We start from the raw sequence: 18344 nt of genomic DNA on the forward strand, positions 1-18344 counted from the left end.
TTGTTTTTTTTCAAAGACTAACAAAACGTGAAAAAATGGATTTGGAGTACAAGAAGAATGTGCTATATTTGGCAACAGAATATAAAAAAGCAGATTTAATTGTCAAAGCGGATCGATATCACATGCCGGATCAGGTGAAAGTAAGTTCATTAAACAGAGTTGTTCGATTTGAAATTTAACAGATTTATACGATTTAATATTTTTGAAATAGGAGATTCCAAAAAAGTACACTGAGATAGATGAGAAAGAACAAGGTCCAGGAAGTGAACAGCGTAAATGGGAAGATGAAAAATTGATGAATGCTCTTTTCAAGTATGGTGCCAAAGATGCAAAACAAAAAGTAAATTTTTTTAATAGTTGAGCTTATAATAATAATAATAATAATAATTTTTATTAAGATGGCGCAAGATTTTTCTCTCGTTTTGGAAGATACGGTTGATTTTGTGAAAGCTCTGCAACTACCGGGCACAGAGGAAAAAGTAATTTTTACAATATATTACCATTATTAATAATAAATAAATGTTGAATGCAATTATACAAAATTTCAGGAAAATGCTGAAGAATTAGCTAGATTAAAGCAACGACAAAGTGTTGAAGAAACACGTCGATCTTTGCCAGTGTATCCGTTTCGTGAGGATCTTCTGAAAGCAATTGAAGATCATCAGGTATTGATAATCGAGGGTGAGACGGGTTCTGGCAAGACAACTCAAATTCCTCAATATCTGTACGAGGCTGGATACTGTAAAGATGGGAAAAAAGTCGCCTGCACTCAACCGAGACGAGTGGCTGCTATGAGCGTTGCTGCTCGAGTTGCGACGGAAATGAACGTCAAGCTTGGATTGCAAGTTGGTTACAGTATTCGTTTCGAGGATTGCACTTCAGAAAAGACAGTAATCAAATACATGACTGATGGAATGCTTCTGCGGGAATTTCTTTCCGAGCCAGATATGCAGAGTTATTCGTAAATAAATTTTTGATAAAATTTATAACAAAATAAAATTGATCAAAACTTATCTTCTTATTTCTCATTTCAGAGTGGTTATTATTGACGAAGCTCACGAGCGCACTTTGCACACAGATATTTTGTTCGGCTTGGTTAAAGATATTGCTCGCTTCAGAACAGATATGAAATTGATGATTTCCAGTGCCACTTTGGATGCAGAAAAATTCAGCAGTTTCTTCGACGATGCACCAATTTTTCGTATTCCTGGTCGTCGTTTTCCAGTGGATATTTACTATACAAAAGCTCCAGAAGCGGACTACATCGACGCGTGTATAATTTCCATTTTACAAATACACCTCACCCAACCCCTGCCGGGGGATATTTTGGTTTTTCTGACTGGCCAAGAAGAAATAGACACCATATTGGAAGCGTTGCAAGAGCGATGCCGTCAAATTGGCACAAAAATGAAAGAACTGGTTGTTGTACCGATATATGCAAATTTGCCTTCTGATTTTCAGGCGAAAATTTTTGAGCCAACACCACCAGGAGCGAGGAAAGTAGTGTTGGCGACAAACATTGCTGAAACTTCAGTCACAATTGATGGTATATGCTACGTTATAGATCCAGGGTTTTGCAAGCAGAACAGTTACGATTTCAGACGTGGAATGGAATTTTTGCACGTTGTTCCAATATCCAAAGTATGCGCTTTTTTCCTGTTGAATTCCTCTCGAATATATTTAACGTTGCATTCCAAAGCATAAGTTTATTTTTTTTTAATATATGTTAAATTGTTAGGCATCTGCAAATCAACGTGCTGGTCGTGCAGGACGTACCGGTCCGGGAAAATGTTTTCGTCTTTATACAGCTTGGGCGTATCAGAAAGAGTTGGAAGATCAACCAGTGCCTGAAATTCAGCGTACCAATTTGGGCAACGTGGTTTTAATGTTGAAATCACTTGGCATTCATGACCTTATTCATTTTGACTTTCTTGATCCACCTCCTCAAGAAGCTCTCGTTTTGGCTCTGGAGCAGCTGTATGCATTGGGTGCTCTGAATCACCGTGGTGAGTTGACCAAACTTGGCCGGCGTATGGCTGAATTTCCATGTGATCCGATGATGTCGAAAATGTTGATGGCTTCAGAAAAGTAAATTGGCCAATAAGAATTGCTGCCAAAATGGTCATAATTGGATAATTTATTTTAATTTATTCAACAGATATCATTGTACGGAAGAAATATTGACCATTTGTGGTATGCTTTCCGTGAATGCGGCAATTTTTTATCGACCCAAAGATAAAATTGTGCATGCGGATACTGCTCGGCAAAGTTTTTGGGTTCCTGGAGGTGATCATCTAACTTTGCTCAACGTTTACAATCAGGTTTCAACAGTTATTCATCTACTTTGTTTTTAGTAGTTATTCATATTTTCAATTTTTTAGTGGAAAGATACGGATTATTCAATTCAGTGGTGTTTCGAAAATTTTATTCAACATCGATCCATGAAACGAGCCCGCGATGTTCGTGATCAATTGGAAGGTCTAGTAGATCGAGTTGAAATTGAAGTTGAATCAAATCCTACAGATACTGTCGCTATTCGGAAAGTAAATATGAAAAAGAAATCATCATTCTTTTTGAAAAATATTAATATTTTTTTGAAGGCTATTACAGCAGGATATTTTTATCACACCGCTCGTATGTCGAAAAGTGGACATTATCAGACGGTGAAAAACCACAATACAGTTTACATACATCCGAATAGCAGTCTTTTTGAAGATCGACCGCGATGGGTTCTATATCATGAATTGGTTTTTACATCTAAAGAATTTATGCGAGAAGTGAGAACAATTTATTGTTGTTGTAAAGTTCTTCTACCGAGAGATATTTATAAAAAAATTATGTTTAGATAATTGAAATAGAAAATACTTGGCTTTTGGAAGTGGCTCCTCACTATTACAAACAGAGGGAGGTGGATGATACAACTAATAAGAAGTTGCCAAAAATTGTCGGGAAGACTGGTGAAGAGTTGAGGCGTTGATTTTCGTCTTCTTTTGTATATTTACATTTTATATTTATTTAAAGAATATGGTTAAATTATGTAAAAATAATATTTTTTAAAGTGTGCTGTTGATGTATCGATTGTTTACAGACTGTGAGTTTTCAAAGTCATATTTATTACATTTCAAAATTATTCATAAAGAAATAAATTGTTTATTCTAATATAATAATAAAAAAATATTTTATTAAATCACATTTTGAAAATTGTCAAGAAGGTTAATTTATTGATGAACGATCTGTTTCAAATTTTATAAAATAAGTTTATTGAAAAGTTGAAAATTGATGCAAATTTTTTATTTTAAAAATTTCCACTAAAACCCATTATATAATAATGTTGTTAATAGTCGTATTCAAAACATATTATTCACCAGATTTTTTTTGTATGCAATTTTCTTCTTTTCTAAAACATCTGCTGTTTGGGACTTTGATTTATTTTTCTCTGTTTCTTCTTCGTCCTGAAAATACAAAAACAGAAAGCTTTATCATAAAAAATGACAAATGGTATAATTTTTGAAATAAATAAAATTCACGGGTGAGGTTGCCTTTTTGACACAACGAGTCATGACAACGAATGCTCTTCTTTTGCGGTCGATTCCTTTGGGTCTGGAATATTTCAAAAGCGCGGTTAGCCTCTGTTTTGGGTTGATCGATTGTTCAAGCATCAGAATCACTTGAGCCCACTTGATAAATAAAATAATAGTGTTAATTATAATTATAATTTCTGCTTATTCAATACAAATTAAAATTTCAATCACTTGTCTTTTCCATTCCATTTGGGTTTCATTCACTGCTTCATATGTCCGTGTCATTGATGCGATGAACATGTTGATCAGCAGAAGTGAGACGAGTATTTGGAAAAAGATGAAAACAAACTTAAAATAAGCAGTTTTCGAATTAATCCACTGCACTGAACACGCTGCAAGCCATACTTTTCCAAGAGTGGCTAGTCGACAAGTGTCGAGAACTTTGTACAGAATTTGAAATTCACCAACATTGACCATAAAAAGACGAGCCATCGCTTCCAACGGATGAGCAAGAGTATCCGGTGGCGGCATGCGTTCACTGCTTGAACTTAATATTTCAGTCGTATTCATTCCACGATGGCAGCCAAGAAAAATTATAAAAAATGCTACAATTATTGTTTTTTTGAAATATATTTATCAGTGTTAATCAATTTGTTACCAACCTTGAGAAAAGCCAAATAAGAAGATCACGTAAATTAATAAAAATCGAAATACATCACCAGCCATCATTTTGTAAAACATAATGACGAATGGACCAACCAATCGATTTGATCTACAGTACAAGTTTGCAAAGATGTTTCACTTTGTTTCATAAGATTTCTTATTGGGCAAAAATGTAAGCTTACCTCAGAAAAAATAAAAAATTAAACGAAGACATCAATACGGCCAAAGCGGAAGTGTAAAATTCTGCCTTGTAAGAGCATGTCAAGCGAAATATGATGCTCAGAAGCAGAAACAGAAATGATATCCAGAATGAACAAAGTCCAGGAAAAGAAGCCTATGCATGAAGATGTTTCTTTATTCAACAGCTGAATAACAGTTTAATAAATCATTACCAAACTTTTTATGTACAGTTTCCAAGTGATTCGCTTTATCTGAATGGCTGCGCCAATAACATACATCACAGCACCGCATATTGTACAAATTTCCAAAATTACTCGAGCCTAAAATTTTAAAATAATGTTGTATTTTGAAAAAAATAAATAGTAAAAAAGTATATATTATTACTAAATCATAATAATCATATATTTTGAGTAGTCGACAACAAGTGACATTTATATTCATGGGTGTCATTCCGGCTTCCAAGTATGGTAATTCAACTAAAATAATAATGCTGAAGCAATGCTAAAGTTGAATGGCTGAACAATAATTTTTCATACTGTTGTATGTTGTTGGACGTAAAACTACAGCGGAACAGAGAAAAGCAAAATATATGATAAATTTGAAAAGTTGCGTAGCAAATCTAAACCAAGTTTCATTTCTATTATGCATATTTTTGATTTTGTCGTTACCTTCTCTTGCCAAAAACTTTCCACTTTGCTTCTAACACATTCTCAATCAAACCGTCAATTAATTGCAAATGACAGCTTGTTTCCTGAAATGAAATGATAAAAAAAGAATGTTGAAAATTGCAAAAGTTTTCACATCGATGCAATAATTAGTAATGTACTCCAAAGACAATCAGCGATAAAGCGCTGATGGGCATCAAATCGCCAGTTTGTTCTTCAATTGTATCAATGTTCGACAATGGATAGGCAATCCATGTCACTGATCCGTATGTCCAGAGTTCTTCTTTTTCATAATTTAGAACATGATTGAACATCTGAATTTCAAAATGAGCAACGGCATTATTTATTTATTTATTTCTTGGCTAACCAATTCTGCTAACTACCTGCTTTTTTCCAAGTTTTGCTGCCAATGTAAGAGGTGTTAAATTTTGATTATTTTTTATGTGCAATTTCGCGCCCAGTTTGTAAAGCAAATCAAAAATATCCTACAATTGAAACAAATGATCACCCGCACAACGCGTTACTTGCGTCTCAAACATACTGGCAATTCATGAATGACCATCAGATGTAGTACTGTATTTCCGTTAGTATCTCGCATGTTTAGATCAGCTTTTGCGGCTTTCAGCATGCGGCAACAGTCCGGCTGTCGAGTGCAAGCGGCAAACGACAATGGATATTCACCCCAGTATGTTCGCCTACAACAATAAATACAAGCACCTTTTTCCAATTTCAAAATATAAACTGCATTTACAATCTCTACCCTGCATAATTTGTATTTTGATGAATGTCAACCCATTCATGTTCCAAAGAATCTGTTCGACTTTCTTTTTGATCATCCGGACAAAAGAATGCACCATAGCAACGTTGGTGTACATCAGCTCCATGCTGCAGTAAAAATCGTACCATTGCAATATCTTCGTTAACGATAGCTTGATGCAACGGCGATTGGCCTCAAATTGTATGATTACACGTTTTTATTCATCATATAAAAATAAAGTTGCGTTACTTCAAAAATTTGTTAAAAAAATAAAAAGAAATTATTCTGCCTTTTAATGTAAATGAAATTTATAAATGTTATAATAAAATATTGGCAATCTGATTAACAGATGAAAATTTTTTTCCTTATCGGTTAAATAATTATCCTCAAAGAATATCGCTTGTCACGTCGAATTTGCATACACATTTGGCAAGCTGTTGTGATAGAGCAATTGTTATCCATTTTACAAATAATGCATCATTCAAAACATGTTGATTTGAATTGTTGAAGCGGAACCGATCAATTGATAAACCTGTTGTACCAATAATCATAAGCGAATTTCGAATTATGAATTCTTTCAAAAATGAAAACAATCGATTTTTATTCAAAGGTCCTTTGTGTAATTGAAATAAAAAGAATCAGATGGAAAGTTTATTTTTCTAATGTTATCTATTTTATTTCTATTGTGTATTGTGAAAATATTCTTCTTTGTAAGCATTATATTGAATTAATATTTAAATTTAAACAATTTCAAGTATAGAAACTGATGATGTTGAAAAAATTACAATGAATCATTATTTTCTTAATGATTATTTATTGAGGATAATTTTTATCAGCAAATCAAAGCTTACCATAATATTCTTCTGACAAATAGATGTCGTTCACCAATTTCGGAAATGTCCTTATCAATATTTTAGCTACCTCATTGTGCAGATGAGTTCCGTTGAGGAGACATATGTGAACCAATGTTTCACCCATTGCACCGCGTTGTGAAATATCCCAGCAAAGTTCTCTGTATTTAGAAGCTCCACCTTGTTTGCCTCCTCCTCCGTCGAGACGTTTCAAAGCTAGAAAATAAATGGAAAATATGCAAAAATGATGCTTGTTGTTTGCTTGGTATTTTGCGTAGAATTTTACCTTTCATCATGTCGCCTTGCATGTTGTCTTGATTGACATTTTCCAATATGTTGGGGCCGCTTTTGCCTTTTCCCTTTTTCCTGCGCAATGTGCTGAGTAAAGCGTTGCGTTCATCGTTGCGCATCTTGACCAATTCCGATATGGGCACCAATTTGCCCTTGCCTCCGCCATACAGGAACGGTGTAATCTTAAATTGATGTACATTGTAAAGGTGGAATAAAAATTAAATAACGCAAAAAATTCAACACCTTCAATTCGATCAGACCGTCCAGTATGTTGTAATCTCCAATCGACATGGAATATTTCATCCATTGGATCAATTCACCTTCGCCGTTGTAATCGACCAGACGGTAAAGTTTGCTGTTCTGCGATTCTTGGGCTCTTTTAATGCCAATGACTAAATTTGCAGTGGCGCTTGTTGTCGGTGTGTTGCCCATGTTCAACTGCCACTCTGCTTCTGCTTCTTCACTTTAGCTGCAGCTTTTGCGTCTGCACGAGCTATCGGTGAGCTCTGCGGTCCAGGCATTTAATATTAATTTGTCCATGAAAGTTCAATCAGCTGCCAAATGGATGCATTCATATTGTCAATTGACCAGGAGAAAATGGTCGACAGCGATTTGTCGAATAGTCATTCATTTTCAATTGCATCCGCCGTAACGTTGGAAATTGTTCATCCATAGCTAAGTTGAGAAGTGATTCAGAAAAATAAAAATCAACGATCAAGAAAAAAAAAAGGAAAAGATATTAAAATGGGGGGATATGCATTTTTCTCTTTGCACACTTATTATCATTAACATTGTGCGACGAATCCAATTGGAACAAATTCAACTTTTTAACACAATCTGCTTATTTAAATTTGAACAAACAATAAGAGAAGAATCAAAAATTGACAAATTTGCATTTACAATTTTAATTGTAATTTTATGCATACAAAAATAAAAAAAATCTTGCTGTTTACAAATTGCCAAATGGAACTTCACGCACGAATAAATAGGTGCTGCAATCGATAATTACTGATTTTAATAGCACTTGTCACATTTGAAATGCTTGGATTTGTGAAATAAATTTAAATGTATCAACTGAAAATTTCAAATATATACACATATGTTATATTTTTCAAATCTAATCAAAGTAAATTATTGTTTCATGATAATAAAATGTAATTGATCAAGGTATTTGTTTTTTATTTTGTAATTTTCATTTATTTATTGGAAGGTAGTTGAAAAGAGCACCAACTGGAAAGTGATCCGATCCATGAATGCTGTTTGGCATGGATTTGTTCAGTTTGTCCATTTGAAATGAGCGAAAATCGATCCGGCGTACCCATTCCAGGAGACCAATTGGAACCGAACCCGCGGCTTGTTCGTCCGTGGGCGACGAGTAGAAAATATGATCGACGATGTGATGATTCGGAGAGGCAAACGAAACTTTCTCTTCGTGCTCGCTGAAGTGATAAACCGAGTCGAACGCAAACGTGTGACCAAGAGAAGCTTTGCGAAACGAAGAAGCATGCGTCGTGGTGGGCGTGGCCTGGGCGTCTTCCTTGAAGCAGCAGTTGCTTTCGTCGATTCCCAATTCTGGCGGCAACAGTGGAAACTGCAAACCAGAGCCCACTTTGCGAAAATAGCCGGATACGTGATATTTGTCGACAAACGGATAAAACAGAACCCCGTTCAAAATGAACGACAACACCGGAGACAAAGCGGTGGAGTTGAAATCGCCGCACATGACCACCGCCCGCTGTTGGCGCTGTCCACTGTTCCCATCTTCTACTGTGGCCAATTTTTTCACATGTGCCAAAAGTATGGCCAGTTGAATCAATTTCACATCACCATTAATCTGATCCGCCCGTAGGTGCGTATTCGCCACGACAACAGTACGCTGAGCTTCGGTCAAGTCGGAACGTGCGTCCAAGGCTCGGATGCGCAAGCATGCGATCAAGCCGATCTGATACGGGACGACAATTCTCCCGGGAATGGTCAGCTCGACACCTTTGACACTGACCATTGAAAAAACACTCCTCTTCCAGGCGATCAGAATTCCATCGGGTCGGTCGCCTTTCTGCTTGTAAATCGTCGAATAGCCTCTGTAATAGAAATACGGTACAAACCACCGTTTCAAATCGGCTTCATCAACTTCTTGAAGACAATAAACATCGGCACTGATTTCGTCGATCATTTTTTCCAAACAATTCCTACGGTACGTCCAGTTCAAATGTTGAGGATTGCAACGTCGATAGTTGTTGTTGTTCGTGCTGATCAACGTCTGACTGAGAACATTGTACGAGCAGACGCTGAATCCCGCACTGCCAGCTGAAATTTGGTACTCTCTGCCGGTGGTTTGTATTTCATTTTCGAGCAAATCATCCACCGACGACATCACCACGATCTCTTAACCCACCTATTCAAAATACAACGTCCTCCTTTAGCAATTATGCACTGTCGATTGTGCTGAAATTATCAATTTTTTTAAATATACAATACAAGATGAATATGCTTAAATGATAAACGAAATACAACTATTTTCAAACACAACCGATACGTATGCATTCATTCAATGCAAAATAAAACATACGAACAAAACTGATTCGAAAATAAATTAAACACAAAAAAACATCCTTCTTCCATGAAATATACAATAAAACTTGAAGTAATTTTCACAAATTATCCTAAACTAGCATTAAAAAATCGAGCATGGAAAATTGCTGACTGAATTATCAGTTTAAATTTATTCAATTAACACCTCAATAAAATTTATTAAAACGTACCATCGATTTTTACTGCTATACATGCAATAAATCGACTGCGCATCAATCAGCAACACAAAACAACAACTTCAAAATAATCATCGGTAAAATAAATTCAAATGCACGAACAACAGTAGTCCATAATTATAATAAAAATACACGCATCATTATGAATTTTTTGAAAAATAAATTAAGCTTAAATTAATCTAACCTTAAAATTTAAGAAACTTAATTATCAGTTAATGCAATTTTATGCATTGAAATGTAAATTTCAAATTTACTTTTTAATTTTTCAAGTTTGAGAAGGTTGACACATTTTACACAGTAATAATGAAAATCAGGTAATACTAATTTTTAAATTTTATTTGTAAATAGAGGACAATGAAGCAGATCTCATCAAATGGTGTTGGCCGTGGTCTCATCAAATTTTCAAATGATATCCTATCGTTATTTAACAGTATCCACTTTAATTAGGCATTTCCACGCATCTGAAGTTCATACACAAACAAATCATAAAAATGTATTTATTTTTCAATATCAAAATGAACGTTAAAAAATTATATTTATCAACGTATATTGCTCAGTTTGGCAGTTTATAAAATAAACAAAATTAATAACTTCTGTGTAATTTTGAAAAATTGACAGATTAGAAGGATGGTTACGTTGGGAAAAATTAATTCTTATTGTTCATTTAAACTGTTTCAAAATTTTCAAACTGACTTACTTTATGACATAAAAATCTTTTACATTAACAATTTAAATGAAAATTTCAAATATTTGCATTGAAGCAAATTAAAATTAAACCAATTTTTGTTATCAATCAATCAATCAATCAGTCAATAACTAAAAATAAAGCTGAAGGTCATGTTGAACCAGTTTTGCAATCTTTATTTAACTGCAGCAATTATAATTTAAATTTTTTGCATACATCACTTATTCAAAATATCATCTAATTATGGTCTTTTAATTTGAAATTGACAATAAATAAATCTTTGCAAACTTTGCAAAGAAATGCATTTTAACGTTGAAACAAAATAACATTTTACCGTATAATTCTGTTTTTTATTCACTTTTATTCATTCAACTGTTAAAATAAAAAAATTTCTGTCATTCTATGAAAACTGTTTAAAATATTTTTGTATACAAATGATTTACTGTAACATATTTTAGTCAAGTTTAAATTTTCAAAAGATAAAGAATAAATATCGAAATGTGAACGTTTGACAATTTAAACGGTTAAATAAATCAAAAATTATTATGTTAACATGTAGGTCTAAAACAAAAGAATTTACATTCAATTATTTATCGTGTGGATATTGTAATAACTATTAATTATTACAATTGTAATAAACAATTGACATAGAAATTCAATACTGTCGTGAATAAATGAAATTTTTTTTTATAAAAAATTCAACAAAATGCAAGCATGACTTATTTGTAAAAATCAAAAAAATTGGATGAAATCAGAATTTATTGAAATTAATTTGAAAATTGGGAAACGTAAAACAATTTGAAATTTCAAATTATCCAAGTTCCTGCATATTGATCAAAGGAACGAACTAAAAATAAGAATAAAACTGCAAACGTAAAGTAGATTTGATTGTATGTAATATATAATTCAGAAAAATTGACAAAAAAATAATAAAAGTGAATAATAATTTTCAAGTTTCACATTTCACCAAAGACCCTTGGAAAAGCCACCCGGTGGCTGACGAACCCTGGCACTTTGCGAAATTGGTTTCTTTGTAAAACTTTCCTCTTCAAATTCATTTTTATTGAAATTGTTGTTCGTGTCGTTTGTATTTGCATCCGAGAAGCTAATTTTGGTCAAGCCATTTTCACTTCCACTAGTTTCATTTTTGGACAAGTCCCCATTGAACATACCGTCCATTTGGTCAATGGTATCATCGTCTTCGGATGCTCTTTTCAAATTGCCATTATGCTTCACTACCACTTAAAAAAAGCAATTTTCAAACCAATTCTTTGAACTGTCCAAAGTGGTCGAAATTGTTGAATAAACTGCATCAGTTTTATGAGCAATTTTAAAAATTAAAAATATTTTCAATTATACCAATTGGCCTTCTTTTTTGAAACTCGTTTCATTTTTACGGCAACAGAAAGTTCAAGTAACCTTGAAAATTTTCATACAATCTACCGCGATAAAGGCAGTGAAAAAAGCAACTTCTTGAAAATCAAGTTCACAATCGATAATAAATTCAGTTAAAATTAACATGAAAATTTTACGATAACATTTATTATTATTCAAAAAAAACGACCGTTTTATGAGATTTTCAAGTTTGTCATATTAAAATGAAAACATAATCTTGTACTAGTATTATTGCAAAATTTTTATAATCTAAAAGTTTTATTTGCTCATTTAATGAATAATTAATTGAAGAAATTTTTTGTTTAACAATCTGAATGAATAAAGTTAGTTTGAAAAGATTCTTTATTTCAATAATGATAAAATTTAATTCGAACCTGCTTCTTTTTTGACAACTGCAACAGGAGATTTTTGGTCATGCGTACAAAAGACAGATGAACGATATGTATCAGACAAACGAGAACGTCGTGGGGTAAACTCTTGGTCTGTTGTTCCAAAAAGACGATCTTTGGTATTCAAATTGGCACTAGGTGATTTCTAAATGCAAATTATTTGTTAAAAATTCATTATATATATATAACACATCCACATCCATGTTTTATAATACAAAATTTATTTATCATTATGATATACAGTAAAATCAACGAATAAGAATTTCAATAGTTGATTTAATTAAATATAATAGTATCATTAATAAGAGAAAAGTCGAATAAAATTTCAAATGGAATAATAATTATAATAATAGAATTGAATAAATAAATAATGTGGAATTTCTTACTTTCATTGAAGGTCTGAATTCAGATTCCATTGCAGCGAAGATTGAAGATTTTTGATTATTTCGAACCCGACGTGGCGTAGCAGAAGGGCAGCGGTCAGAATGGAGCGAGAAGATATCACTGCCGAAATGACTTGGGGTTGTATTCGTCCTGGTTAAATGGAAATAATTTTCACTTTTGACATTGCATGTTCCACTTTTTGCCATTTTGCCGGTTTAAAATTTAACTTTTGTTCACAATAACAGCTTTGAACATACAATACAGTGGAAAACTGAAGATTTCTCAAGACTTTTCCACAACGGTCAAGGTCGACAGATGCTTTCGACAAAATTTAAATTTAAACTTCAAAATAAACTCTACGAAATTCTCTTTTCACACTTATCTCATCTCACACTCTTATTATACTTTTCTTTTCACGCTCCAAGCTATTATATATATAGCCTCAATGAGGGAGCTTTATTCCAATACTGTGAAGCAAATTTCCCCCATACAAATGTTGGAAAAAATAGAACATGAATTTTTTTGTTTAGGTAAAATTACAAAAAAAAATTATTTAAATAAATTTTAAAAGTCACACTGCTATTCTGTCAATAAATAATTTTTGAACATTTACATTTTATACCTCAGTCAAAAGTGAAGAAAACATTCGCTAAATAATCAACACTCGCAATAATTTAATATTGAAAATTAGTTTAGGAATTACGAAGAATTAAGAACATTTAGCTTTGCTAATACTCAGTTTAATATATGTGTGCAGATTTTTAATCTCAATATCAGTGTCCCGCATTTGATGATGCAATTGCCAGGATAGACAGAGGCTTTTTACTGATTACTGAAGTCAATTGATTGACTGAGTTGTAGTTTCACATAAATAATGCAATTTTTGCAATACTATAAGAAAAAAAAAGATTATAAAAGATTTAAATATGATTTAAAATGAAAATAATTTTTCAGTTGGTGCATTGGAAATGTTTCACAACAATTCGACAATCTGAACAAATATATAAACTGCTTATTCCATTATATAAATTGTTGGTTAACGAGAAATTCAATACACGTAAAACTTTTCAACACTACATTAAATCAAGATGTTTGCTAATATAAAAGCAAACTGTTTTTACATACGTATTTCTATGGTGTTAAATAAAAATTTTTGAACAATAACCTCTGATAGGCCTAGGTACTATCACAGCAACAGCAAGATAATTCTTAGAGATTATAAATTTAAGTTGTATCTACATTTATTGAATTTATTTGTTTTCGGAAAATATTGCTAAAATATTCAAAAACATGCTTTTGTAAAAATAAATTTAAACATAATATACTGATACATTGCTAAAATAAATGAAACACCTTTTTATTGCATTACAATTTTGAAAATTGACAATAAATTAAAAGTACCTTTTAGAATAAATTTTCAACTAATAAACCACACGGAATGTACAAAATTCAAATACTTTAGAATTATTGCATTTTATTTTATTTTGAAATGAAACCAATTTCATCGACTGAACTGTTTTGTTCTTTTAGCCGAATTTAGGCCAAAGCTTAAATTAATTATTAATGTTTCTAATGAAAGCGTAAATGCAGCATAAGTAGACATGTGAAAATTGACCTCTGTTTTCGAATAAAATTTAATAAAATTTCTTCTGAGCAATAAAATCGAAATGACACTCTGAAACTCAATTAGCCAATTCTCTGCCGATGAACAACAATCCGCCTAAAACGGCTGCCTAATTCAATGCAGCATTCATTTATTTTTCATTAATTATCCTCAAGTAACAGCAATTTAAAATATACTTTAATAACAAAAGACAAATAAAATAGTTTAAAGTTAATAAATACAAATTCTTATACTTATCTCTAACTGATAATAGAATTGTATTTAAACAAGTAGATAGATAAGATTACAAAGATATTGCAAAGCTTAAATATTCAAGAGATGGACTGAAGTGTAAGGTACAATTGAAGTAAAATGTAAAACATGCTAATTGCATCTTTGGGTATCTATTACACTGATTCGCTTGAAAAATTCCATTAAATTAGATGAAAAAGCTGTCGATGCGTGTAAAAAATCAAATAAAAATGGCATATATTCCAATATGTTTTCTTTAAAATATTCATTTCAACCTTCATTTTAAGAATTCAAAAGCAGTCGTTAAGCATTCAAATAGCACAAAGCACAATGAACAAAGTCAAGAAATTGCCCTGTTGAATGCTAATTTAAAACATTCTTTTTTCTTGTTTAAAAAGCTGCTAAATTTGCAACGGAAGATGCTAAATGAAAAAGCGCGTAATTTTGTCTTCCTTCATTTATCTTTTGATATTTTATTGCATTAAAAAATTAATTATAATAACTATAAAATTCTCTTAATTTCCTAATTAAGTTAATTTTTCAACTTGCTGTGCTTGGCTTTTTTAAAATAGTATAACCAATTTTTTACAAAGTACTTGACGTTTTAATAGACCTTTAATGACATGGTAAAATTGTAATTCACATCATGCATGCAATCTTTTCAACTGATATGCAAAATTTATGCACGGCAATGTCAAAAGTCGGTTTGAAGTTAATTTGTAAATTTCATGCAAAATGGGTTAATGATCAATGCACAACCCAAATTTCAAATCAAGTATTATCACTTCTCATTCAAATATTTCAAGGATTGATCGCAGTTCAATTTAAATATTTCTGACGTTTCTTTTCTCATTATGAAATGCACAAATTATTGCATTTACAATATGAATAACATTCTTCTATTTTCATTTAAGCAAGTACCTTTATAAATTTATAATAAAACAAAAGTCAGAGATGAGAATTTATGGCCTATGTTCATTTATTTCATTTTCAATTTCAAAATGAAAGAGTTTAATGTAAAATAATAAAAATTCACAACTCCACCCGTAAATCAATCATAGGTTGAAAAGGAAACCATTTTGTCAATTTCAGTTAAGCAAAATACCAATTACGGCGCTAAAATGGAACAAGTTTTAAAATAATCAAAAATTTCTGAATAATCAACTTATACACACTTGTTGCTTTCATATTACAACATTTTTTAGTTTAAATAAAACGTATTTCAAACATTAAAGTCATAGAAGTTATGCTAATATTTGTTTAATAGCTACATTCAGTTTGTAATTCTAAAAATAGTCAACACCCTTTCTTTGAAGCTTAAAGCAAGACCATGTATGCGATTGAAATTTTCTTTCTTTCAAATTGCCAAGGAAGCTAATTGTCATAAAAACAATAGCTGCATTGAAAACAGTTAAATGGAATTATTGAATTTGTTTTTATCAATAGATTTAACAATTCATTCTTGTCATGCAAACCCGTAGGAGGAAACAACATTTTGGCACGACAGTAACTTTCCAAAAGTCACAATTGAAATAATTTCTTCTTTAATTTAAAATTAAAGATATTGAATATTCGCTTCCTTATAAGGCGCTTTTCAAATTTTTCACTAAAGATATTTTTATCCTCTCAACTTGCACAAAAGTTAACCATGAAAATCGTTAATAAGAAAAATATTTCAAGAAGACATAAATTCATCACAAAAATAATAAGCAATTTTGCTTAAAAAATACAATTTATGCCACCTACATGTACTTGAAGCAGTACAAAGAAAAGCATGCATTAAAATACTGTTGCATGCAGAGAGAAGATTCGATAAATAAGTATCAAAAATAAGTCAAAAATTTATTCCGTTACTTTTAAAAGAGGAAACAGAAAAGAGAAAAAAAATTACCGGCTGGAAGAACAGTAATAAAAAACCGCCTGACTTTGTTCGGTCATGTTCAAACTTTGCCACTTTGTTAAAGAAATTAAATATCAAAGAAAGAGGCACTGTCAGATGTTGATGATAAAATTACGTCCATGTGAATTAAATTGAATTTCAACTTTTTTCAAAACAATATATGCACATTACAACACTATCTGTAAATGTCTTAAAATGATTCAGGAGCGGGAAAATTTTTTTCTACAATTCCAATCTCTGATTTACCAAATAAACTGCTCAATAAAGATAATCAAGTACCAAACATTTTATTTCATCCTCGCACCAAGGCAGTTGTAGGGAGTCAACAATTTTATGTGCCGTCTGGTAATACTCCGCAATTTCTCAAGGGAATACTCAACAGGCATTTGGAGCATCAATTATAGATTTTGACCTTTTCGTCAATCACTATATACTACATCATTGCTGAAATGCAATATTGATTTCATCGATATTTGCAGAAGCGGCGCATTTTGTGTTTGCAAGATTTAGACGGATGATGTTAATTTGCATCTATGCTTCATCGAATGTGAGCATCAGATGATGCATAAAATGTTATTCATTAAGAATAACAACAATAACAAATAGCTTACCTTTGAAACGGAGCTTTAAAATATCTGCAAGGTTCAAGATTCATCGTTGTATAACTAAATAACTAGCAATCAGTTCACATATAACGTACGAATTGAGAATTCGTCAAGTAAAAATAAAAGGAAGTTCGATCTCTGCAGTTAGTTAGATTCAATAAATTAATAATCAAAAATATGTCAATTTTCAAAGCTAAAAATGGTAAATAGTGTGTGCTAAGGATGGCAATTCAAATTAACATCGCCAACAGAAGCTGAAGGGCTTTTCAGGATAACCGTGCCTAATTAGCTCAAACTTCACATCCATTCTAATGGCAATAAAATCAGCAATCAGAGTAAAAAAGAAAAGAAGTTCCACGATGGGAAAATTGTAATAACCAATGAGGGCGGAAATTGACTCAATGTAAGGCACGCGACATTGATCCGTGTTTTTGGTTTATTAAGAAAAATTATTGACAAGTGGCAACAAGAGCGATTACATCTAGCTGCAGTTAGCTAGTTGTGATTGTTATTAGCCAACGTCGATATAAAATAGATATTAGTAAGTGAAGAACAGATCTCACTCTTTTTCTCGTCTGGTACATCATGTCGAGAAAAACAAATGAGACTGTTTATGAATACGCCAAATTATGCCCTGTAAGCGGAAATCTTTTCTAATAGTAATATCGTGGATAATCCCCTTTGGCAAAACGTCTCTTGGTCAATAAATATAATTTTCCCAGCTGATTGAGATTGAGATCAAGAAAGACCATCTGCCAAGCTCGTGCAAGCTTACTTGTCAAATGGCAAAGCTTATTAAACAGTGCCATTTATGCTTTTCTTAAATTTTCTTATGAAAGAAATTTTGACCAAATCATTGATTGTATATTGATTACATCAACCAGAATTTTTTCTAAATAAAAGTTATTACAAATTTATGCTTTTGCTACTCTTCAATTTCACAGAATCAAAATATTATTTTACTGATAGCAATTTTTACACCGTTATGCAGGGCATAGGCAATAATGCTTACAGATAAAAATGTATTTGCAACCGTTACAACAAGAAGTTAAGAAGAAAATGTATGATTTTGAACACGGATGTGGTTTTGAATAAGGATAAAGCGTTTTACATTTAACAAATTGATCACCATATAATATTATAATATTATAAAATTCTAATTAATAATCTAAAGTAATTATAATGTGATTTCTGTTAACATTAAAAAATTAAATTTTGATTTTTAATTTCATAAATGAAATATTGTAAATTTAATGACTTTCATTAAAATATTAAAAAAAAATTATAAATTTGTTTCATCAAATAGTATTAAGTAAGGTAAAAAAAGCCGCAAATTCATCAAAAGCAATGCAACAGCAAAGTAGAACCATATCTTAAAACTGCACTTAACAAGTAAGCATATTTCATGTTATATTATTATTATGTCAGTATGTCA

At 31.8% G+C, this 18344-nt stretch overlaps 3 protein-coding genes across 3 annotated transcripts; 1 reads left to right on the forward strand and 2 right to left on the reverse strand.

Moving 5' to 3' along the window:
* Nucleotides 1–35: 35 nt before the first annotated feature.
* Tsp_06348 (putative pre-mRNA-splicing factor ATP-dependent RNA helicase mog-4) lies at nucleotides 36–2977 on the forward strand. Its single transcript, XM_003378351.1, has 11 exons — nucleotides 36–140; nucleotides 212–340; nucleotides 399–479; nucleotides 549–954; nucleotides 1037–1419; nucleotides 1462–1546; nucleotides 1809–2088; nucleotides 2159–2321; nucleotides 2382–2543; nucleotides 2601–2747; nucleotides 2846–2977. Exons 1-11 carry the CDS (start codon nucleotides 36–38, stop codon nucleotides 2975–2977), a joined length of 2073 nt encoding a protein of 690 aa, XP_003378399.1.
* Nucleotides 2978–3347: 370 nt separating this feature from the next.
* On the reverse strand, nucleotides 3348–7360 carry Tsp_06347 (ankyrin repeat-containing domain protein). Its single transcript, XM_003378352.1, has 10 exons — nucleotides 7172–7360; nucleotides 6924–7110; nucleotides 6638–6853; nucleotides 5790–5979; nucleotides 5571–5724; nucleotides 5191–5343; nucleotides 5033–5115; nucleotides 4184–4293; nucleotides 3753–4126; nucleotides 3348–3452 (listed from the first exon to the last, which is right to left on the reverse strand). The coding sequence occupies exons 1-10, from the start codon at nucleotides 7358–7360 to the stop codon at nucleotides 3348–3350; spliced, it is 1761 nt and encodes a 586-aa protein (XP_003378400.1).
* A 760-nt stretch (nucleotides 7361–8120) lies between these two features.
* Tsp_06346 (angel protein) lies at nucleotides 8121–12755 on the reverse strand. The gene is made up of 5 exons (XM_003378353.1): nucleotides 12552–12755; nucleotides 12151–12310; nucleotides 11387–11622; nucleotides 9337–9373; nucleotides 8121–9235 (listed from the first exon to the last, which is right to left on the reverse strand). The coding sequence occupies exons 1-5, from the start codon at nucleotides 12753–12755 to the stop codon at nucleotides 8121–8123; spliced, it is 1752 nt and encodes a 583-aa protein (XP_003378401.1).
* Nucleotides 12756–18344: the final 5589 nt, after the last annotated feature.

This window comes from Trichinella spiralis (genome assembly GCF_000181795.1).
Source record: "Trichinella spiralis strain ISS 195 chromosome Unknown Scfld4, whole genome shotgun sequence".
NCBI classification, from domain to species: Eukaryota; Metazoa; Nematoda; class Enoplea; order Trichinellida; family Trichinellidae; genus Trichinella; species Trichinella spiralis.